This window comes from Rutilus rutilus (genome assembly GCF_951802725.1).
Source record: "Rutilus rutilus genome assembly, chromosome: 1".
Taxonomy (NCBI): Eukaryota; Metazoa; Chordata; class Actinopteri; order Cypriniformes; family Leuciscidae; genus Rutilus; species Rutilus rutilus.
The window spans coordinates 17962630-17989029 of record NC_140209.1 but is presented as its reverse complement, the minus strand read 5'-3'; the positions used below and the strand labels follow the sequence as shown (position 1 = coordinate 17989029).

General features: G+C 37.3%; 1 protein-coding gene across 1 annotated transcript in view; it reads left to right on the top strand.

Annotated features, from left to right (window-relative positions):
- LOC311291580 (uncharacterized protein) overlaps positions 1-25820 on the top strand; it is a 38595-nt gene extending 12775 nt beyond the window's left edge. The window contains exons 2-8 of the mRNA XM_084410667.1: positions 5421-5798; positions 13415-13486; positions 13576-13683; positions 14338-14395; positions 14491-14557; positions 14692-14760; positions 23715-25820. Of these exons, the coding sequence (XP_084266793.1) occupies positions 5610-5798; positions 13415-13486; positions 13576-13683; positions 14338-14395; positions 14491-14557; positions 14692-14760; positions 23715-24522 (1371 nt within the window). The 5' untranslated portion in view covers positions 5421-5609 and the 3' untranslated portion in view covers positions 24523-25820. The remainder of the gene's footprint in view (positions 1-5420; positions 5799-13414; positions 13487-13575; positions 13684-14337; positions 14396-14490; positions 14558-14691; positions 14761-23714) is intronic.
- The last annotated feature ends 580 nt before the right edge of the window (positions 25821-26400 follow it).

Sequence of the window (26400 nt, the reverse complement as noted above, 5' to 3'; positions counted from 1 at the left end):
TCGCGTGATATCAGGTCTTGCAATGTAACGAATTGCTTTACGGCACTGCACACATACACTATCTAAACATATATGCTAGCCTTCTGTGTATCATACATACCTCAGTGGACATGGCTCCATGCGAACGCCGGGTTCTTTGAAAACAAATGCACATGACCAGAGGGAGAAGATGGGAGGGGGGAGAGTCGCGAACGAGTTTTAACGACAGTGTTGTCAAATATCTATTCCGTAGCTGTAGGGGGAGCTCTATAGAGAGAAACCCGTGAGCAAAAAGCGAGAAAACAGCGAAGAAATCGGCAAAGCTGCATAGAGCTGCTTTAATGTTAAAGACACTATCAACTAGGGCTGGGCGATATATCGCACGATATTGTTATGCGCATCTCGTCAGTAAAGCCGGTTCCTTGATTAGTAGTAAATCGCCATCACCTGCTTTCAGATGGAGCGGCATTTACTACAAAGAGCCGTAGTTAACTGACAAGCTGAGCCATATCGCATTAATATCGCGGACGTATCGCCAGCGATAATTAATGCGATATGGCTCAGCTTGTCAGTTAACTACGGCTCTTTGTACACAGCAAAAACTTCAGTGTTAAATTAACACTCCTGGGAGTGTATGAGTCCACACTCAAGAGTGTTGAAGTTAATGAGATAATTAAGTGATTAATTTAGTGATGATTGAACATTATTGAAGACACCTGATGTTAACAAGCAGAATCACTGAAGGAGAAAATCACAAATTGTAAGTTACCATTATTGTGATGGGTATTTGCTTTAGTTGGGCTCTTGACCCTTTTATGTATACTTTAGATTTTGTTTGGCTGCTGTATCTGAGTTATAACTACCAGATGAACAAAGAATAAAGTGATCTGATGTTGTTGGTTATATTATGACAATCATCGTTTGAGCTTGATCACTGAACTCCTTAATTTCTGACTTAAATTTATGTTGTTGACCGCAGAATAACTGTGATTCTGCATAAATATCCAGAATTTTAGATGTAATATAAAGGATTTCTTAAAAGTTGTTTAAAAAAAAAGAAAAAATTCTTTCTTTTAGGCACACACAGACATCAAAATTCAGTCTATGCATCTCAACAATGGTGACGAGCAGAATATTCAATTACGAAAAGTAAATTACATAGGCAATTCAGATCATAATTTATTCATACCGCAATGCATGATGGGAGCCATTAATGAGTTGTGATTGGTGGCAGCCACTGCAACATGCTTTATTATTGTCACCATTGTTGAGATTCACAGACTGATTATTGATGTCTGTGTTTCTAAAAAAAATTATTTGTAAGTATTTTGATCAGAACAATGTTTATTAAATATTATGGGTTATAAGAAATATATTGAAAATCATATGCTGTAGAGTCACAAAGCTGCTACTAACAAGGTAAATCAAACTATCTCAATAAGTTTTATTTTTCAGATCACAGCATGATTATGTCAAAACATAAACAACACTATCAGATCACATTTTTCTTTGTTCATTTGACTGTTATAAATCAATAACAGCAAACAAACAAAATTTAAAGTGAATGTATAATGGTCAAGAGCCCAACTAAAGCAAACACTGATCGCCAAAACGGTGGCTTACAATTTGTGATTTTCTCCTTCAGTGATTCTGCTTGTTAACATCAGGTGTCTTCAATAATGCTCAATCATCACTAAATTAATCACTTATTTATCTCATTAACTTTAACACTCTTGAGTGTTAATTTAACACTGGAGTTTTTGCTGTGTAGTAAACACCGCTCCATCTGAAAGCAGGTGATGGCGATTTACTACTAATCAAGGAACCGGCTTTACTGATGAGATGCGCATAACAATATCGTGCGATATATCGCCCAGCCCTACTATCAACATTACAGTAATATTTTGACTTTTATTGCCTAAATGTTGACAATACTATATACTATAATATAATACTATAATCCAGTTTGCAAATACTGAATTTAAATAGACATTTTGTTTGTTTGTCACATTTAGTCATATTTGGTAATATTTGGAATATTATTTTTTTGATACTTCCACAAAAAAAAAAAGCTTAACTTGCATGTTAGTTATATTGCAACACTCTAAGTGATTGTGTTTAATCAACAGGTGGGGACCAACATGGTTGAATATTCACAAAATGAGATGACTGGAGCATTGCTGCATATTCTGCGCCTCAAGGATGAGACGAGGGGGACATGTCAGACCTTTGCCATTATTCCAGGCCACGCCATCGAGACCGAGTCTTTGCTGGAGGCTGTTCATCTTTGTATCAAAGCTTTTTTTGTTTTTGATGTTAAATACACAAAGCAGTGTTTCCCCGCCTGGGAGTTTCTCTTGCATGCCTTGTATCAAATTAATGGAAAAGAGTCCTCCTCAGTAAAATTTGAGGACAACAGTTGTTTCAGGCCCACCCCAGCAGGCACAGGATATAGACTACAACGTCGGTCAGACGTTGGATTTTGGTTGAAAATGAAAATCGGGTTGACGTCTAAACCCAACGTTTGTTTAACGTCAAGCTCCAACATTGGGCAATCGTTGAATTTTGGTTGGAATAAACCAGACAAAAAGGTGAAATGCATGGCTGTACACTTATTACCAGCTTCACTTAAAACTAACCAGATTTACTTTATTTAATTTTCGTTTTAATGAAATCATATTTTGTATTTTGAAGTCACCATGATGGTGGTTAGCGTTTGCTTTAGTTGTGCTCTTGACCCTTGTCTCTTTAATATAAAAATATCTCTGGCTGCTATAATTGAGTGTTTATAAAGCACAATTGTTGTAGCAAAAAAAGCCATGAGATCAGGTGGTGTTGGCTGATGATGATGATGATGATGATGATATCATCAAGTAATTGCCTGAATCCCTGATCTTATTCAGTGTCTAATGCTTTGATTATATATAGGACTTGAGGTTTTATTATTGTTTTATTCATAATTGAAGTAATTTGATTCTACAGCATATCAAGCAATGTTGTAAATAAAATATTTGGTTATTAAAAACTATTTAGTGCACAAAAACCTTTCATCTATGCCAGTACTTAGATGCACACAGACATCAAGAAACAGCATATGAATCTCAACAATGGTGACAATCAAACAAAATGTGCAGATAATCAGATCAACTCTGAGCATAAAACAAGCTACAAAAAATCCAGCTGCATAATTTATTAATGCCGCAATGCATGCTGGGAGATAAGGGTGAGTTTTGATTGGTGGTACCCAGCATGCACTCTGCAGCATAAAGCATTTCATTGATTGTCACCATTGTTGAGAGTCATACACTGATTCTTGATGGCTAAGTAATAATGTAGAGAGAAAAGTTTAATGCACTAAATGGTTTTAAAATCCTCTATATTAGTTGGTAAACAACACTGCTCTCATGCTCTAAAATTAAACTGCTTTGATTATAAAACATTAAAAATACACAGTCCTTTATAATCAAAACATTAGACACTGAATATGATCAGGAATTCATCAATATCACATGATTTCAATTTCTCTAAACTATTTTGCCACAACAATTGTGCTTTAAAAACACACAATTATTGCAGCCAGAGAAAATGTTAAACTAAGAAGTCAAGGGTCAAGAGTCCAACTAAAGCAAACGCTAAACACCATCATGGTGACTTTAAAATACAACTTGATTTCATTCAAACGAACATTAAATAAAGTCAGTCTGGTTAGTAATAAGTGAAGCTGGTAATGCTGTTTGTGGAGTTGTTTACTCCTCCTCTGCTGAGATCTTCACAGATTTAATGTGCTGCCATGCATGTCACATTTTTTTGCGGTGCTTATTCCAACCAAAATTCAACATCTGTCTGACGTTGGAGCTTGACGCCAAACAAACGTTGGGTTTAGATGTCAACCTGATTTTCATTTTCAACCAAAATATGACGTCTGACTGACGTTGGATTAGTTGGAGTCCAACGTCTTCCTGACGTCACATTGACGTACTGTGCCTGCTGGGACGTGATGTTTAGTCACATTTGAAATGTTTGTTGCTGTTCTTAATAAATCAACACATCTTAATAAATGAAATCGTAATTGTATCAGTTCAAATTAGTTGCTTAATGACTTTTAAAGGTGCACTGTGTAATATTTACAAGGATCTGTTGACAGAAATGCAATATCATATACATAACTATGTTTTCAGTGGTGTACCTTACTTAATGAATGTTATGTTTTTATTACCTTAAAAGTATACATTGTATAATTGTAATAATTGTATACAAAAAAATATCAAAGACATGTTAAAAATGTTTAAAAAAAACAATTAAACAAGCTTTAAATCAAATTTACAGTGGCCTCTCTGGTTTATTGTATTACAGGGACAATAATTATTTTACATTCGTAATATATGTGATGCGATCTGGGAAAACCCACCACATGGTGAAATTTTACCTATTACAGGTTTTGATATCATATGGAAGCTGGTATCAAGCCCTTTCCAAATCTGTTTTTATTTTTATCATAGCTTGTTGGTAGCAAAAGTTATGTTTATCTGAATTCGGCCGATCGCTATGATTTTCTGGAACGGAATTTTGAGAAAAACAGGTTTAAATAACTGTCACCGTCGGGACGCGATTGTTATAAAACTGCGTGACGTTATAGTTTAAACAGGCTTGGCGCGAAATGCGCACTAATACACATTCACTGTACATGTTATGTGGTTTATTTTATAGGTAAACTATCTTTGTAGTGTTAAGAGACGGACAGGTGTATATACGGCGATTGTTTGTTTTTTTTCACCTCTGCCGGGCGTTAGAGAAAATGGTCGCATAGAATGCATTAGAGAAAGAGATCGAGTATTTTCAGCTTGACACTATAAATCGCTGTTTTTCTGCACTAAACAAGGGAATTTTGCCACGATATTTTCAGAGATAAGAGAAAAGATGTTATAGAATAATAATTTAATAAAAAAAAAAAAAATTACAAAAAAACTGACATTCAAACTATTTTTGAATTTACTGAAAACGGCCCAGCGCGACATCCGACGGGTTTTCCTAGATCGCATCACATATAACAAATATTTGTTACTAATTTTATTAAGGCAATGAGACATGAAATAACCCAGCATATAAGTAAGACTTAACCCAGCAAGAGGGTTAATTCCACCCACTGGTTGGGTCAAATGAATGACCCAGAAATATGGGTTAAATGGAAAAAACCAGCACTTGGGTCAAACCAACCCAGCGCGTGTTCTGTCTAATAGTGACCCAGCGGTGTGGTTAAGGTTGGGTTATTTTTTTTAACCCTGCAGTTTTTAGAGAGCAGGGTTTCGTAAACTAAATTGTTCCATTGGCTCAACATATTATTGACTGAGCCAATGTTAATGTTAGTTTAATTTTATTTGTATAATATATATAAGTATATATATCCTTTTTGATTATTTATTTCCACCATGCAACCACAACAGAGCTCACCAAAGACAGACTGTGATGTTGTAGAAATTCTCGAAGAATCAACACCCAAGGACAACTTTCTGGGAAACAGCCAGGCAAACCAGAACAACATATTAAAGCATCGGGTAACACCAGAGCCACAGCCCCTCTCACCACACACGCCATCCCTCTCTCCAGCATCCACACTTTCAAGCTCAGAGAAAATGGACAAAGTGGTGTGTGCTGGAACCAAACTCTCCCAGTCTGTTGCTGCAAGCCCGCAGATATCAACCAAAAAACGGCGAGCCCCACAACCACCAAAGCCTGCGGGCCCAGCTTGCTCTCCCTCTCCTCCTGTGATAGTTCTCCAGCCGCTGCCACGATGCCAGGGCCCACACCCTCCTCCATCTGCTGTAGGTGAACCAGAAACAACTGATACCAGCTCTCAGTGACATGTGTCAGGTCCCTTCTATGATAACAGTAACTTTCTCAAATGTTTATACTCTCAGAAAATAAAGTACATAATTGCACCTTTAGGGGTACGATGGCTTGTCACTGGGGCTGTACCCCCAAGGGTACAGCTTTTGTATCCTTGGCAAAGGGTACATATTTGTACCCTTGTGATTTGTACATTAAAGGGATACTCCACTTTTTTTGGAAATAGGCTCATTTTACAACTCCCCCAGAGTTAAACAGTTGAGTTTTACCGTTTTCGAATCCATTCGGCCGATCTCCGGGTCTGGCGGTACCACTTTAAGCAAAGCTTACACAGTAAATTCCCCAGTGTTAAATTAACACTGCTCAGAGCACATATGGTCCCACTCTACATGGTGTTAAAGTAACACTGAAGCAGTGTTGAAGTTAATGAGACAATTAAGTGATTAATTGAGTGATGATTGAGCATTATTGAAGACACCTGATGATAACAAGCAGAATCACTGAAGGAGAAAAGCACAAATTGTAAGCCACCGTTATGGTGATGGGTGTTTGCATTAGTTGGGCTCTTGACCCTTACTGTATATTATTAACTTTAGACTTTGTTTGTCTGCTGTTATTGATGTATAACAATCAAATGAACAAAGAAAAGTGTGATCTGATAGTGTTGGTTATGTTTTGACATAATCATGCTGTGATTCGAAAATGAAACTTATTGAGATAGATTGGTGTAACTTGTTAGCAGCAGCTTTGTGATTCTACTGCATATGATTATCAGCATTTTTCTTATAATCCAAAATATTTAATAAATATTGTTCTGATCAAAAAACTTTCAGATGGTTATATCTAAAATTCTGGATATTTACGCAGAATCACAGTTCACAGCAGACAAACAAAAATTAAAGTTAATAATATAAGGGTCAAGAGCCCAACTAAAGCAAACACCCATCACCATAACGGTGGCTTACAATTTGAGATTTTCTCCTTCAGTGATTCTGCTTGTTAACATCAGGTGTCTTCAATAATGCTCAATCATCACTCAATTAATCACTTAATTGTCTCATTAACTTTAACACTGCTTCAGTGTTACTTTAACACCATGTAGAGTGGGACCATATGTGCTCTGAGCAGTGTTAATTTAACACTGGGGAATTTACTGTGTAGTAGGGCTGGGCGATTTAAATCGCGATATTGTTATGCGCATCTCATCAGTAAAGCCGGTTCCTTGATTAGTAGTAAATCGCCATCACCTGCTTTCAGATGGAGCGGCATTTACTACAAAGAGCCGTAGTTAACTGACAAGCTGAGCCATATCGCATTAATATCGCGGACGTATCGCCAGCGATATTTAATGCGATATGGCTCAGCTTGTCAGTTAACTACGGCTCTTTGTACACAGCAAAACCTCTAGTGTTAAATTAACACTCCTGGGAGTGTATGAGTCCACACTCAAGAGTGTTTAAGTTAATGAGATAACTAAGTGATTAATTTATTGATGATTGAGCATTATTGATGACACCTGATGTTAACAAGTAGAATCGCTGAAGGAGAAAATCGCAAATTGTAAGTTACCGTTATTGTGATGGGTAGTTGCTTTAGTTGGGCTCTGACCCTTTTATGTGTACTTTAGATTTTCTTTGGCGGTTGTATCTGAGTTAAAACGACCAGTTGAACAAAGAATAAAAAGTGATCTGATGGTGATGGTTATATTATGACAATCATCATTTGAACTAAATTGCTGAACTCATTAAAATCCTTCTCTCTGCCTTTGATTTATGTTGTTGGTTACAGCATAACTGTGAATCTGAATAAATGGCCAGAATTTTTGTTATAATATTAAAGATTTCTTAAAAGTTGTTTAAAAAATCATTCTTTTAGGCACACACAGATGTCAAAATTCAGTCTATGCATCTCAACAATGGTGAGGAGCAGAATATTCCATTAGGAAAATTAAATTACATAGACAATTCAGATCATAATTTATTCATACCGCAATGCATGATGGGAGCCATTAATGAGTTGTGATTGGTGGCAGCCACTGCAACATGCTTTATTATTGTCACCATTGTTGAGATTCACAGGCTGATTATTGATGTCTGTGTTTTAAATGATTATGTTTGAACGTCTTTTTGATCAGAACAATGTTTATTTAATATTTTGAATATAAGTAAAGTACTGATAATCATAGGCTGAAGAATCACTAAACTGCTGCTAACAAGTTAAACCAATCTATCATAATATGTTTCATTTTTCAGATCACAGCATGATTATGTCAAAACATAACCAACACTATAAGATAACATTTTACTTTGTTCATTTAACTGTTATAAATCAATAACAGCAGACAAACAACAGTAAATATTAAAGTAAACATATAATGGTCTAGAGCCCAACTAAAGCAAACACCCATCACCTTAATGGTAACTTACATTTTGTGATTTTCTTCTTCAGTGATTCTACTTGTTAACATCAGATGTCTTCAATAATGCTCAATCATCACTAAATGAATCACTTAATTATCTCCTCAGCCCTAAATGCCGCTCCATCTGAAAGCAGGTGAAGGTGATTTACTACTAATCAAGGAACCGGCTTTACTGATGAGATGCGCATAACAATATCGCGATTTAAATCGCCCAGCCCTAGTGTAGCATAGATCATTGAATCGGACAAGACCATTAGCATCTCTCTCAAAAAAATGACCAAAGAGTTTAGATATTTTTCCTATTTAAAACTTGACTCTTCTGTAGTTACATCGTGTACTAAGACTGACGGAAAATTAAAAGTTGCGATTTTCTAGGCTGATATGGCTAGGAACTATACTCTCATTCCTGCGTAATAACCAATAAACTTTGCTGCCATACCACGGGTGAAGCAGGCGTAATGATATGACGCAGCGGTCTTAGTACACGATGTAACTACAGAAGAGTCAAGTTTTAAATAGGAAAAATATCGAAACTCTTTGGTCATTTTTTTGAGAGAGATGCTAATGGTCTTGTCCGATTCAATTATCTATGCTAAGCTATGCTAAAAGTAGTACCGCCAGACCCGGAGATCGGCCGAATGGATTCGAAAACGGTAAAACTCAACTGTTTAACTCTGGGGGAGTTGTAAAATTTGCCTATTTCCAAAAAAAAGTGGAGTATCCCTTTAAGAGACCAGTCTTGTACTTGTGACAACCCAGCCAGCACAGCCATGTGGGGCCCAAATGGGTTTGACCTGGGCTATCTAACTGGGACCCAGCCAGTTTTGTCCTCGGTTTCCATGTAGGCCCCACATGGGTTTGCCCAGATGAAGTGAACACTGCTTAGTGTGCACAGTACAGGCTGTTTAATGTAACACTGAATCAGTGTTGGAGGTAATGAGATAATTAAGTGATTGAATAATGATTAACCTGCTGTTAACAAGCAGAATCACTGAAGGAAAGAGAAACACAAGAACTAGGCCTACTTCCAGCCACAACCTTGGATTAAATCAACTGAAGATAAAATACATTACATCTCTCAAGATCTGATTAAACAACTCCACAAACAGCATTACCAGCTTCATGTATTACTAACCAGACTGACTTTATTTCTGCCAGACGTCTACAGAAGTTCTTATTGAGAATTAACAGAGGTTTAGATGTTGATTACTTATTTGAAAGTAATAGTTTGATTTGATGTTACCATTGTGGCGATCAGTGTGTGCTTTAGTCAGGCTCTTGACTTTTTAACATTAGTTTTTCTCAGGCAGCTGTGTCTGTTTGTTATGGCGAGAACAGCAAGAGAAAATATAATCAGATGCTGTAAGCTGATTGATGATAAGAGTATAATCATCATGTAGTGGCTTAGCTCATTGATTATGTGTGAGGTTTATACAGGTAGTATGTCATTCATTTTGTTTTATTGTTGTGATTTTACAGTAAGAGAATAATAGAATTTAATCAGAACGTCAAATGATTTTTAACACACCATTTACATATTTTGGGCTCCTGTAAGATTTACTCGCACACAGATATCAAGAATCAGCATATGAATCTCAACAATGGTGACATGCTTCATGGTGCAATGCATTCTGGGAGCTATGGATAAGTTTCATATGATGCACTCAGAATTAGGGCTGGGCGATTTAAATCGCGATATTGTTATGCGCATCTCGTCAGTAAAGCCGGTTCCTTGATTAGTAGTAAATCACCATCACCTGCTTTCAGATGAAGCGGCATTTAGGGCTGAGGAGATAATTAAGTGATTAATTTAGTGATGATTGAGCATTATTGAAGACACCTGATGTTAACAAGCAGAATCACTGAAGGAGAAAATCACAAATTGTAAGTTACCATTAAGGTGATGGGTGTTTGCTTTAGTTGGGCTCTAGACCATTATATGTTTACTTTAGTATTTACTTTTGTTTGTCTGCTGTTATTGATTTATAACAGTTAAATGAACAAAGTAAAGTCTTATCTTATAGTGTTGGATATGTTTTGACATAATCATGCTGTGATCTGAAAAAGGAAACTTATTGAGATAGTTAAGCTTAACTTGTTAGCAGCAGTTTAGTGATTCTTCAGCCTATGATTATAAGTACTTTACTTATAATTCAAAATATTTAATGAACATTGTTCTGATCAAAAGACATTCATATAAATTCATTTAAAACACAGACATCAATAATCAGCCTGTGAATCTCAACAATGGTGACAATAATAAAGCATGTTGCAGTGGCTGCCACCAATCACAACTCATTAATGGCTCCCATCATGCATTGCGGTATGAATAAATTATGATCTGAATTGTCTATGTAATTTACTTTTCCTAATTGAATATTCTGCTCCTCACCATTGTTGAGATGCATAGACTGAATCTTGACATCTGTGTGTGCCTAAAAGAATGATTTTTTTTTTTTTTTGTTAAAAAACAACTTTTAAGAAATCCTTTATATTATATCAAAAATTCTGGGCATCGAAGTCAGAAAGAAGGATTTTAATGAGTTCAGTGATCAAGTTCAAATGATGATTGTCATAATATAACCAACACCATCAGATCACTTTTTTTCTTTGTTCAACTGGTGATTATAATTCAGAAACAACAGACAAACAAAATCTAAAGTTAATAATATATGGGTCAAGAGTCCAACTAAAGCAACCATTGATCGTCATAACGGTAACTTACAATTTGTGATTTTCTCCTTCAGTGATTCTGCTTGTTAACATCAGGTGTCTTCAATAATGCTCAATCATCACTAAATTAATTACTTAATTATCTCATTAACTTAAACACTCTTGAGTGTTAATTTAACACTGGAGTTTTTTGCTGTGTACAAAGAGCCGTAGTTAACTGACAGGCTGAGCCAAATCGCATTAATTATCGCTGGCGATACGTCCGCGATATTAATGTGATATGGCTCAGCTTGTCAGTTAACTACGGTTCTTTGTAGTAAATGCCGATCCATCTGAAAGCAGGTGATGGCGATTTACTACTAATCAAGGAACCGGCTTTACTGACGAGATGCGCATAACAATATCGCGATTTAAATCGCCCAGCCCTACTCAGAATGCATTGCAGCATGAAGCATGTCACCATTGTTGAGATTAATATGCTGATTCTTGATGTCTGTGTGCAAGTAGAACTTTCGGTAGTCCAACATGTGTAAATGGGGTTTTAAAAATCATTTGATGTTCTGATTAAACAGTGCTGGATCTCTTGCTGTAGAATCACAACAATAAAACAAAATGAATGACATACTACCTGTATAAACCTCACACATAATATCAGTGAGTTAAGCCACTACATGACGATGACTATATTCTTATCATCAATCAGCTTACAGCATCTGATTATATTTTCTCTCACCATAACAAGCAGACACAGCTGCCTGAGAAAAACTAATGTTTAAAAAGTCAAGAGCCTGACTAAAGCACACACTGATCGCCACAATGGTAACATCAAATCAAACTATTACTTTCAAATAAGTAATCAACATCTAAACCTCTGTTAATTCTCAATAAGAACTTCTGTAGACGTCTGGCAGAAATAAAGTCAGTCTGGTTAGTAATACATGAAGCTGGTAATGCTGTTTGTGGAGTTGTTTAATCAGATCTTGAGAGATGTAATGTATTTTATCTTCAGTTGATTTCATCCAAGGCAGTGGCTGGAAGTAGGCCTAGTTCTTGTGTTTCTCTTTCCTTCAGTGATTCTGCTTGTTAACAGCAGGTTAATCATTATTCAATCACTTAATTATCTCATTACCTCCAACACTGATTCAGTGTTACATTAAACAGCCTGTACTGTGCACACTAAGCAGTGTTCACTTCATCTGGGCAAACCCATGTGGGGCCTACATGGAAACCGAGGACAAAACTGGCTGGGTCCCAGTTAGATAGCCCAGGTCAAACCCATTTGGGCCCCACATGGCTGTGTTGGCTGGGAATTTTGTACCTTTATTTTACAGTACAAAAATGGACCACATAAAAGGGTACAAAATTGGCTTTGACAGGGTACAATTGTTGACTATAATGAGATATATATATTACACACACACGCTGAAGTAAAATCAGAATTTATTAAATCCTTTTCATTTTCACATTTTCCAACATTTAATTTTAAACACAATGTCTAACTGTGACATATAAATTATCATCAACTAAGTGTCATTTGCCTGAAAGTCCATTTAATCTCCTTTCATCTCGACGTCGGTTACTTCTATGCCTGCTTCTGATATTTTCTGAAGGACCTCCTCAGTTGAAAGCCCTGTAAGAACCATGAGTAACCGCGCTATGACTTCTTCTCCACCGATGGCCAAAAGAAAGAAAGACCGCGAACTGGACATTCTTTTAAATTGAGAGCAATCTCTCAGGGCTGGACCTTGAGGTCCAATAATAAGCCCTATGGGGTACGTAGATTGTACCTTGGGGGACATAAATGGATTCCTACTGTACCCCTATTTCGGACAGTGTACCCTAAGTCACACACAGACATCAATAATAAGCATATAAATATCAGCAATGGTGACATGCTTCATGCCACAATGCATGCCTGGAGCCATGAGTTTTATACTAAGGTGGCTCCCAGTATTCATTGCAGGATGAGGCATGTCACCATTGTTGAGATTTATATGGTAATTCTTGATGTCTGTGTGTCTGAATGCGGCTTGGTTATTTTATTTTTAACTATTATTTTAAAGAAAAAAATAGACACACACAGGCATCAGGAATCAGCATATAAATTCTAACAGACCACTTAGATCGTTGGGATCATGTCAGAAATCATGTTAGAAATACCAAGGGTTTACTCTAGTCTGCTTTTAGCTATTATGCCACACATAACTGGAACTAGCTTCCAGAAGAGATCAGATCTGCTCTAACGGTAGTCACATTCAAATCCAGACGTCTGGACGTAATTATTTTGATTACTTTAATTCAATTATGTAAAGCACTGAATTACCATTGTGTATGAAATGTGGTATATAAATAAACTTGCCGTGCCTATTGAAATTCAGTGAAACCATTAAAACAGAATACAAAAATATTGGAATCACATGGAATTTGGAGATGTTATAGGGCCCTACAGATGCCTTCATTAGTAAATTCCTTCATCACTTTGTTTTACATCATTCTCAGGACCCCAAGGTGCAGAAACACGCCATAGAAATCCTTAGAAAGATGCTGGAGCAGGAGGAGACAGAGCTACAGGTATGGGTTTACCGTTCCTCTAATATGTATGTGCTGTCATGATAAATGTAAACCCATCATAAATGACATTTGCTGTCCTTACTGTGCAGAACCTTCTGGAGGAACAGTCTCGAAACCCCTCCCCTTCCCTAGAGGAGCGAATACAACATTCCAGACGAAGAGCCAATCAAGTCAGAGTGAAGATCCAGCAGGATGTGGTGAGATTTGTTCTTAACTTAATAGGTTAATTAATCATTAACCATTATTAACTTATTAAATTGTTCCTTGTTTATATTTCATTACTCTTTGATAAGCTGCACTAGTCTATGTCAACTAGTGTGTGTATAAATATATATGAAGGATGCCTCCTAATATTCAACAAACCGTTAGTCGACGAGAAAAGACTCAAGTCGACCAAAATTGTATTAGTCGCTTTTAAAAACAATTCCAGGAAGTGGCAATTTCACGCAGTCTACGCCGAAAGATCGTTAACAGCTGGTCTATGTGGTAATATACAGTACATAGGGCAGGACAACCTAACGCTCGCCAATTATTCATCAACCTCATATATAGATTATCATCTGAAACGTAAGTAGTAACAACTTTACATGGCCACTCGATAATGTTCACCTAGAAAAAATGTACGCTATCCAAGTTCGTTTGTGTGGAAACTGAATTGAAGCTAGCACACGCTCACTGCATGACAGGTGCTGGTGTGATCACTTAAAATACTCTGTCATTTTGGTCATACATATAAAAAGAAAGTTGTGACTTGTTGCGGAAACAATGAATGATGGTACAGGGTGTGATTTGGAACACAGCTTCAGAGTGTTGACTTTGACCTTGACCTCTTTCCCACTCTTCATTATAAGATTGACGGGCCGTTTCAGGACATAGAGCTGCTGAAAAGTCAAGTTCTGACTGATATAGGTAAGATTCAGTGCCATTTTTAGAGCTCTTGAACAGAAACCATCTGCAGTGTGATTAAGCTTCAGTTAAAGAGTTTTTTGTTTGGGTTCATGTAGAGAATCGACAGGAGTACATACGAGGGCCTCTTTCTAAACTCCAGCAGCAAGTGCTTCAAGACCACAGGTGTGTCTTCAGCCTTCATTTTAATGTTTTCTAATAGCTTATTCTCTCATTTCAATTGATCTGTTAAACATTACAGTTTATTTTAGGTCTAAAATGTCCAGCTGAAACAATTGCTTAAAATTGTCTTTTCATAGTGTTGTTGAAGACCCTGTGAAAGAGAGACAGGTGGTGGACAAACAGGTGGTGGCGATTGGGGAAATCCTGTGAGTTACTTTTTTTCTGTGGACATGACCTCGAAGACCACCCACATAGCAACATTGTGATGTCCCAGATCCGGCGACATCTGGCACTTGTGGAATGATGATCTGGCCTAGGGCTGGGCGATATATCGCACGATTAGGGCTGGGCGATTTAAATCGCGATATTGTTATGCGCATCTCGTCAGTAAAGTTGGTTCCTTGATTAGTAGTAAATCACCATCACCTGCTTTCAGATGAAGCGGCATTTAGGGCTGAGGAGATAATTAAGTGATTAATTTAGTGATGATTGAGCATTATTGAAGACACCTGATTTTAACAAGCAGAATCACTGAAGAAGAAAATCACAAATTGTAAGTTACCATTAAGGTGATGGGTGTTTGCTTTATTTGGGCTCTAGACCATTATATGTTTACTTTAATATTTATTGTTGTGTGTCTGCTGTTATTGATTTATAACAGTTAAATGAACAAAGTAAAACGTTATCTTATAGTGTTGGTTATGTTTTGACATAATCATGCTGTGATCTGAAAAAGGAAACTTATTGAGACTTACTGCCTTATTTGGTTTAACTTGTTAGCTGCAGTTTAGAGATTCTTCAGCCTATGATTATCAGTACTTTACTTATAATTCAAAGTATTTAATAAACATCGTTCTGATCAAAAGACATTCAGATAAATTCATTTAAAACAGACATCAATAATCAGCCTGTGAATCTCAACAATGGTGACAATAATAAAGCATGTTGCAGTGGCTGCCACCAATCACAACTCATTAATGGCTCCCATCATGCATTGCGGTATGAATAAATTATGATCTGAATTGTCTATGTAATTTACTTTTCCTAATTGAATATTCTGCTCCTCACCATTGTTGAGATGCATAGACTGAATCTTGAGATCTGTGTGTGCCTAAAAGAATGATTTTTTTTTTTTTAAACAACTTTTAAGAAATCCTTTATATTATATAAAAATTTCTGGGCATTTATGCAGACTCACTAACCAACAACATAAATCGAAGTCAGAAAGAAGGATTTTAATGAGTTCAGTGATCAAGTTCAAATGATGATTGTCATATCATAACCAACACCATCAGATCACTTTTTTCTTTGTTGAACTGGTGATTATAATTCAGAAACAACAGACAAACAAAATCTAAAGTTAATAATATATGGGTCAAGAGCCCAACTAAAGCAACCATTGATCGTCATAACGGTAACTTACAATTTGTGATTTTCTCCTTCAGTGATTCTGCTTGTTAACATCAGGTGTCTTCAATAATGTTCAATCATCACTAAATTAATCACTTAATTATCTCATTAACTTAAACACTCTTGAGTGTGGACTCATACACTCCCAGGAGTGTTAATTTAACACTGGAGTTTTTGCTGTGTACAAAGAGCCGTAGTTAACTGACAAGCTGAGCCATATCGCATTAATTATCGCTGGCAATACGTCCACGATTTTAATGCGATATGGCTCAGCTCGTCAGTTAACTACGGCTCTTTGTAGTAGAAATGCCGCTCCATCTGAAAGCAGGTGATGGTGATTTACTACTAATCAAGGAACTGGCTTTACTGACGAGATGCGCATAACAATATCGCGATTTAAATCGCCCAGCCCTAATCGTGCGATATATCGCCCAGCCCTAGGCCAGATCATCATTCCACAAGTGCCAGATGTCGCCGGATCTGGGACATCACAATGTTGCAAAAAATAAAAGCAAATATTTAGAATTAAACAAAATAATAGGACAATTCAGCTGCATAATTTATTCATGTTGTAATGCATGCTGGGAGTTTTGTACTATGCTGGTACCCAGCATGCATTGCAGCAAGGTACTTTTGATTGTCACCATTGTTGAGATTAATACGCTGATTATTGATGTTTGTCATAGTAGATTAACGTTTAGTGCTCAAGTTTATAAAATTCTTCTAACTGATATAGTACTGCTGTATCTCATGCTTTAGTAATACAGGGTTTGTGTTTAGAAAAAAATATGGATGTGTAAATAATATAATATTTCTCGATCTCATTCTACAGTAACACAGGGTTTGTAATGTGAAAATATTAATGGAACACAATTGTTACATTTGAAAAGCGTCAGTGGAGCAGGATACTTCATGATGATTATAAAACCATCTTCAGGTAATCATCATCACCTGATCTCAGTTCACTTTAGCTTTCTTTGCTGCTGCAAATGTGTTTAACAAACACACTATCACAACTGCCAGAAAAGACAAAAGATATAATCAGAGTTAAGAGCCCAACTAATGGAAGCACTAATCACTGTTATGGTGACTTTAAATGAAACACAGAGTTAAACCCCTGTTAATTCTCAATAAAAACTTTTGTAGATGTCTGACAGAAATAAAGTCAGTCTGATTAGTAATAAGTGAAGCTGGTAATGCTGTTTGTGGAGTTGTTTAATCCTCCTCTGCTGAGATCTTCACAGATTTAATGTCTTCTTTTCTCTTCAGTTGATTTCATCTAAGGCTGTGTCTGAAGTCAGTTGTAGTTCTTGTGTTTCTGCTCGTCTCTTTTTCTGTTCTCTTCTTTTCTTCAGTGATTCTGCTTGTTAACAGGCTTATTAAGGCTGAGATGAATCCATATTTAATATACACAGATTTTGTGGCTCAGATAAGGTCCAGTTCTGGTTTATTTCTTTACTCTTGGCTGACATGTATTCAGAGGTGTAAAGTGCAGATTCAGAAAGTAAAAGTCCTCCTCAGTATTTTGTTCCAATCACCTGGATTTGCTAATTCAGACAGGAGAGAGAACTAATTAGTGAAATCAGCTGACTGAGTTCATGGGTGGAATAAACTATGGCAGGACTTCTACTTTCTGACCCCTGGACTATACAACTCTGCTAACCAGACTGACTTTATTTCTGTCAGACGTCTACTGAAGTTCTTATTGAGAATTAACAGAGGTTTAACTCTAATGTGTTTCATTTGAAGTCACTATTACAGTGATTAGTGTTTCCATTAGTTGGGCTCTTAACTCTTATTATATTGTTAGTCTTAGGGCAGGGGTGTCCAAACTCAGTCCTGGAGGGCCACTGTCCTGCAGAGTTTAGCTCCAACCCCAATTAAACACACCTGAACCAGATAATCAAGGTCTGATTATCTGTGTTTAATTGGGGTTGGAGCTAAACTCTGCAGGACAGTGGCCCTCCAGGACTGAGTTTGGACACCCCTGGTCTTAGGGTGTATTCACACCTGCCTTGTTTGGTTTGATTGAATCGAACTCTAGTTCGTTTCCCCCCTTGGTGCGGACCTTTTGGGCAGGTGTGAATACAGCAATCTAACTCGGGTGCAGACCAAACAATCGAACCGAGACCCAGCTGAAGAGGTGGTCTCGGTACGGTTCCAAACGAACTCTTGTGCTGTTCGTTTACGGTGGGAACATGAACCGACCCAACTGCAGAAAACTGCGTCTTTTTATTTGACTGCTCTTATGAGGATACTTAACAAAACTGACATTTTGGCATAATGGTGTCTTATTATACAGACATCCCAAGTCTCCCGGAAGTTCCGGGAGTCTCCCACATGTCGATAGCGGCTCCCTGATGCCCGCAAATCAGTTAAAATCTCCGCGAATCTAGAGCGAGCGAGCAAGAGCGCGCGCACGACAGAGAGAGGGAGCGAGAGACCTTGCGTGTGTGTGTCAGCTAGTGTGCCTCACGAAGCGCATGTAAGGACCCAAGCAATCAATTGTCAGTGCGGGCGGGCTTTTATCTATACTACCATAGTTTCTTCATATTGCGTTTGTAGAGAATAACACCAAATCAGTAAAATAACAAATATTACATTACGAAATATCTCAATGCTGAGCCTGTTTGTGCACTTCCTGCTTTTCCCTGCTTGAGAATTCCTGTCCAATGAAGTGTTAAAGTGTTAAAATATGAGTGTTAAATTAACACTCAAGAGTGTTAAAATTAATGAGCTAATTAAGTGATTAATTGAGTGATGATTGACCATTATTGAAGACACCTGATGTTAACAAGCAGAATCACTGAAGGAGAAAATCACAAATTGTACGTCACCATTATGGTGATCGGTGTTTGCTTTAGTTGGGCTCTTGACCCTTATATGTTTACTTTAAATTGTGTTTGTCTGCTGTTATTGATTTATAACAGTCAAATGAACAAAGAAAAAATGTGATCTGATGGTGTTGGTTATGTTTTGACAATCATGTTGTGATCCAAAAAAGCTAAACTTATTGAGATAGTCTGGTTTAACTTGTTAATTACAGCAGCTCTGTGATTCTACAGCATAGGATTTTCAGTATTTTTCATATAATCCAAAATAATTGTTTCAAAGAATATCAAAAGACTTTCAAATGAATTTATTTAGAAACACAGACATCAATAATCAGCCTGTGAATCTCAACAATGGTGACAATAATAAAGCATGTTGCAGTGGCTGCCACCAATCACAACTCATTAATGGCTCCCATCATGCATTGCGGTATGAATAAATTATGATCTGAATTGTCTATGTAATTTACTTTTCCTAATTGAATATTCTGCTCGTCACCATTGTTGAGATGCATAGACTGAATCTTGACCCCTGTGTGTGCCTAAAAGAAAGTTTTTTTAGTTTTTTTTTTCAAAACAACTTTTAAGAAATCCTTTGTATTATATCTAAAATTCTGGATATTTATGCAGAATCACATGCAGATTGTCATAATATAACCAACACCATCAGATCACTTTTTCTCTTTGTTCATCTGGCAGTTATAACTCAGATACAACAGCCAAACAAAATTTAAAGTAAACATAAAAGGGTCAAGAGCCCAACTAAAGCAAATACTGATCACCTTAATGGTAACTTACAATATGTGATTTTCTCCTTCAGTGATTCTGCTTGTTAACATCAGGTGTCTTCAATAATGCTCAATCATCACTCAATTAATCACTTAATTATCTCATTAACTTTAACACTCTTGACTGTTAATTTAACACTCATATTTTAACACTTTACACTCTTGAGTGTGGACTCATATACACTCCCAGGAGTGTTAATTTAACACTGGAGTTTTTGCTGTGTAGTCACGATCCTCTGCACTTAATTTCCCATCACTCTTCTCGGGTTCCCCTGCACATCATTCCCAATCACTCACACCTGCACCTTATCATCGCCCTCATCACTGTCACGATAAACGCACTCACCTCACCCCAGCTCTTAGTCCGATTGTTGCTGTATTCCGACATAATATTATAGGCCCATAAGTGTTTTTATAATTTTCAATGAGAGGGCTGGGCGATTTAAATCGCGATATTGTTATGCGCATCTCATCAGTAATGCCGGTTCCTTGATTAATAGTAAATCGCCATCACCTGCTTTCAGATGAAGCGGCATTTACTACAATGAGCCGTAGTTAACTGACAAGCTGAGCCAAATCACATCAATATCGCGGACGTATCGCCAACGATTTTTAATGCGATATGGCTCAGCTTGTCAGTAGGGCTGGGCGATTTAAATCGCGATATTGTTATGCGCATCTCGTCAGTAAAGCCGGTTCCTTGATTTAGTAGTAAATCACCATCACCTGCTTTCAGATGGAGCGGCATTTAGGGCTGAGGAGATAATTAAGTGATTCATTTAGTGATGATTGAGCATTATTGAAGACACCTGATGTTAACAAGCAGAATCACTGAAGAAGAAAATCACAAATTGTAAGTTACCATTAAGGTGATGGGAGTTTGCTTAAGTTGGGCTCTAGACCATTATATGTTTACTTTAATATTTACTGTTGTTTGTCTGCTGTTATTGAATTATAACAGTTAAATGAACAAAGTAAAATGTTATCTTATAGTGTTGGTTATGTTTTGACATAATCATACTGTGATCTGAAAAGTGAAACATATTAAGATAGTTTGGTTTAACTTGTTAGCAGCAGTTTTGTGATTCTTCAGCCTATAATTATCAGGACTTTACTTATTATTCAAAATATTTAATAAACATTGCTCTGATCAAAAAGACGTTCAGACATCAATAATCAGCCTGTGAATCTCAACAATGGTGACAATAATAAAGCATGTTGCAGTGGCAGCCACCAATCACAACTCATTAATGGCTCCCACCATGCATTGCGGTATGAATAAATTATGATCTGAATTGTCTGTAATTTACTTTTCCTCATTGAATATTCTGCTCCTCACCATTGTTGAGATGCATAGACTGAATCTTGACATCTGTGTGTGCCTAAAAGAATGATTTTTTTTTTTAAACAAGTTTTAAGAAATCCTTTTTATTGTATAAAAAATTCTGGCCATTTATTCAGATTCACAGTTATGCTGTAACCAACAACATTAATCTAAGTCAGAAATAAGGATCTTAATGAGCTCAGTGATCAAGTTCAAATGATGATTGTCATAATATAACCAACAAAGATCACATTATTTTCTTTGTTCAACTGGCAGTTTTAACTCAGATACAACCACCAAACAAAATCTAAAGTACACATGAAAGGGTCAGAGACCAACTAAAGCAACTACCCATCACAATAATGGTAACTTACAATTTGCGATTTTCTCCTTCAGCATTCTACTTGTTAACATCAGGTGTCTTCAATAATGCTCAATCATCACTAAATTAATCACTTAGTTATCTCATTAACGTAAACACTCTTGAGTGTGGAGTGGACTCATACACTCCCAGGGGTGTTAATTTAACACTGGAGTTTTTGCTGTGTACAAAGAGCCGTAGTTAACTGACAAGCGGAGCCATATCGCATTAAATATCGCTGGCGATACGTCCGCGATATTGATGTGATTTGGCTCAGCTTGTCAGTTAACTACGGCTCTTTGTAGTAAATGCCGCTTCATCTGAAAGCAGGTGATGGCGATTTACTACTAATCAAGGAACCGGCATTACTGATGAGATGCGCATAACAATATCGCGATTTAAATCGCCCAGCCCTAAGTTAACTACGGCTCTTTGTACACAGCAAAACCTCCAGTGTTAAATTAACACCCCTGGGAGTGTATGAGTCCACACTCAAGAGTGTTTAAGTTAATGAGATAACTAAGTGATTAATTTAGTGATGATTGAGCATTATTGAAGACACCTGATGTTAACAAGTAGAATCGCTGAAGGAGAAAATCGCAAATTGTAAGTTACCATTATTGTGATGGGTAGTTGCTTTAGTTGGGCTCTGAGCCTTTCATGTGTTTGCTACTTTAGATTTTGTTTGACGGTTGTATCTGAGTTAAAACTGCCAGTTGAACAAAGAATAAAAAGTGATCTGTGTTGGATATATTATGACAATCATCATTTGAACTTGATCACTGAGTTCATTAAGATCCTTCTTTCTGAATTCGATTTATGTTGTTGGTTACAGCATAACTGTGAATCTGAATAAATGGCCAGAATTTTTGATATAATATAAAGAATTTCTTAAAAGTTTTTAAAAGAAAAATCATTCTTTTAGGCACACACAGATGTCAAGATTCAGTCTATGCATCTCAACAATGGTGAGGAGCAGAATATTCAATGAGGAAAAGTAAATTACATAGACAATTCAGATCATAATTTATTCATACCGCAATGCATGATGGGAGCCATTAATGAGTTGTGATTGGTGGCAGCTACTGCAACATGCTTTATTATTGTCACCATTGTTGAGATTCACAGGCTGATTATTGATGTCTGAACGTCTTTTTGATCAGAGCAATGTTTATTAAATATTTTGAATAATAAGTAAAGTCCTGATAATCATAGGCTGAAAAATCACACAACTTCTGCTAACAAGTTAAACCAAACTATCTTAATATGTTTCACTTTTCAGATCACAGTATGATTATGTCAAAACATAACCAACACTATACGATAACATTTTACTTTGTTCATTTAACTGTTATAAATCAATAACAGCAGACAAACAACAGTAAATATTAAAGTAAACATATAATGGTCTAGAGCCCAACTTAAGCAAACTCCCATCACCTTAATGGTAACTTACAATTTGTGATTTTCTTCTTCAGTGATTCTGCTTGTTAACATCAGGTGTCTTCAATAATGCTCAATCATCACTAAATGAATCACTTAATTATCTCCTCAGCCCTAAATGCCGCTCCATCTGAAAGCAGGTGATGGTGATTTACTACTAAATCAAGGAACCGGCTTTACTGACGAGATGCGCATAACAATATCGCGATTTAAATCGCCCAGCCCTAATGAGGAGTAAGCTAATCTATCTAATATTTTATTATCCTCGCAGTGTGTTACGCGATGATGCACAATGAAATTATTGCAGGTAAATGAATTGTAATATCAATGTAATAGGCTTACCCTAATAATAATAATATTAATAATTTAATACATACATTGGAAATGCTAAATCCTGTTGATATCGATAGCTGATACTTTTGACTCTGTATACACGATATGATGTTCTATCAGCGCAACCCGGCAGATTTTATTGCGCATATTTCACATGTATAGTGTGAGCAGTCAAGTTGCAGCTCGACGATCAGACTGTATAGTGCGAGCACATAAATTGTGAGCTTTGGCTTTATATCGCATGAGATCTACTTGTATAGAATGAGTGATTAAACTTGCTGAAATTTCCTTAAGTAAAAACTAACACTGAAGCAGTGTTGCAGTTAATTGTATAATTAAGTGATTGATTAAGTGATGATTGAGCATTAGTGATGATCACCTGCTGTTAACAAGCAGAGTCAATGAAGGACAGAGAAACACAAGAACTGCAACTAACTTCCAGCCACACCCTTAAATGAAATCAAATGAAAGAATACATTAAATATCTCAAGATCTCAGCAGAGGAGGATTAAACAGCTCCACAAACAGCATTACTAGCTTAATTTATTTCTAACCAGATTGACTTTATTTCTGTCACAAGTCTACAGAATTTGCATTCTCATGGATAACTTTTGCAACTTTTTCATTGTGTCATTAACTGAATCAGATTCTTCTGCATATTTCCATCCAGTGACTCATCCTCCAACGGGTCCCTCAAGAGCAGCAACTCCAAGAAAACCTCGCAGAATCGCAGGACCTGCTGCTGCTCCTGCTGCCGCAAATGCTGCAAATGCTCCTCCTGCTGCCTCAACTGCTGCAGCTGCTCCTCCTGCTGCCTCAACTGCTGCAGCTGCTCCTCCTGCTGCCTCAACTGCTGCAGCTGCTCCTCCTGCTGCCTCAAATGCTGCAGCTGCTCCTCCTGCTGTCTCAACTGCTGCAGCTGCTCCTCCTGCTGCCTCAAATGCTGCAGCTGCTCCCCATGCGGCCTCAACTGTTGCAGCTGCTCCCCATGCTGCCACAACTGCTACAGCTGCTCCTCCTCCAGCCCCAACTGCTGCAGCAGCTCCTCCTCCAGCCCCAACTGCTGCAGCAGCTCCCCCTCCAGCCCTAGCAACAGCAGCTCCTCCTCCAGCCCCAACTGCTGCAGCAGCTCCCCCTCCAGCCCTAGTAACAGCAGCTCCTCTTCCAGCCCCAACTGCTGCAGCAGCTCCTCCTCCTGCCCCAACTGCTGCAGCAGCTCCTCCTGCTGCCCCAACTGCTGCAGCTGCTCCCCATGCTGCCCCAACTGCTGCAGCTGCTCCCCATGCTGCCTCAACTGCTGCAGCTGCTCCTCCTGCTGCTCTTCCTGCTGCTGCTGCCTCAAATGCTGCTGCTTCTCCTGCTGCCGCTGCCTCAAATGCTGCTGCTGCTCCTGCTGCCGCTGCTTCAAATGCTGCTGCTCCTCCTTTTGCCGCTGCCTCAAATGCTGCTGCTGCTCCTCCTGCTGCCGCAGCCGCTGACACCACAACTCCGGCTGCATCTGGTAGCTTGGATTTCAGCAAATTCTTGTACCTTCTGTTGTGTAAAATATGCAATTGTCCTAGCTGTTACAAGTATGCTTTTTTGTGTGTAGAACACTCCTGTATCGTAATCAACCACACTTGTAACTGATTTATTAAGAAAGTGGTTTATAAAGAAAAACACAACAATTGTTATTGTAACTCATTTATTAAGAATGTGGTTTATAAAGAAAAACCTACCACATTGAGCTGGTAGAATAGAGAGAAAGAAACATGTATAAGAAAAAAGCTTTAGTATAGAAAAAAAGAATAAGCATTGCCTCGGATATGTTGCAGACAAAGTGCAGGATGAAACAAAGAAGAAGAGCCTGCAAGAAGGAGAACAAAGAGGCGAAAGGCTTTATATAGACCAGTCCTAAGGGAATTCCCAGAACTTTTGACAGTTCAAGACTTCGGATTTGATCAATTGTCTAAAAAAGACTAATAAAAGGCTGAAAGGAGAAGATGAAGACAGATGATGATTCTTTGGAACAGCTTTTCCGGTGTTAGATGCCTTGCCATTGATGCCTCTGACTGACAACACTTGCAAGCAATTTGCTTTTGTCTTGTTTATATTAGTACTTTATATGTAGCCTAGTCAAGGCTGTAAATAATAAAACTATATTTAATTGAAACTAAGAAGCTCACCTGCCAAAAGTCTTTGATTTTTAAAAAAGTGAGCTGAACAAACCATGGAGAAGTCTTCTGACCTATGGATTGTACACAGAAAAATCCCTAGAGTTAAATTAACTCTGCTCAGAGTACATATGGTCCCACTCTAAAGAGTGTTAAAATAACTCTGAAGCAGAATTAATGTTAATGAAATAATTAAGTGATTATTGAGCATTAGTGATGAACACCTGCTGTTAACAAGCAGAATCACTGAAGGAAAGATAAACAACAAGAACAGGAAAAAAGATAAACACAAGAGCTACAAATGACTTCAGCCACAGCCTTAGATGAAATCAATTGAGGATAAAAAAGACATTAAATCTCTGAAGATCTCAGCAGAGGAGGATTAACCTTCTGGGGTCTAAGGTGTTTTTGGGGTCCTTGAGATGTTTTGACATGCCCTGACATTTGTGCTTTTTTCAGTTGCTTATAAACATATTAATGGCAAAGGTGTCATTACACTCTATTTAGCACAAACAGGGCTACCATAATATGTGAGCAACATGTATGTAGATGTTTGTATTTTTGAGAGAATAATGTTTATGCATGGTTATTGAAAAAAATAAAAATGAAAGTTTCTGAAATAAGGCCACAAAACACGTGTCCACAAGACTTTTGACTAATTGATGTTGTCTAGAGTTTTTGCAATCTCATTTCATAACGTACATTTTAGTCTGGCACCAGTTTAACTAGTAGCTACAATGTAAAGTTTATGCAACAATAACATGTTTGTTTTGAGGTGATGGGGCGTTTACAGGCCTGCGTTCCTTCGCGTGGACTATTTGCATGTCAATCGCTTGTGCGTGTGTGGTCACATTAGAGATAATGAGGACCCGTTTGAGAAACTGTACATGTCGTTGCTTTAATACGGATTACTTAAACAGAGAATATTTGTTTTTGATATGATTTACATCATTTAAAAATGGAGACTTCAAGCTTTGTAAAGACATGTTTCATGTCACAGTGACAAGCATTCGCTGAGTTACAGATCATTTTCTGTCGCATTTCAGAATGAACTTTACATTGAGAGAGACGGGAGAATGCGTATCATGTTTATTTTCTTTATTTTACGAAAAACACAACATTTTGTTTTTATTGTTAGTATACACAAATAAAAGAAGACATTTAACAGTTTTGAATAATGTATAACACTTGCCTGTATGACAA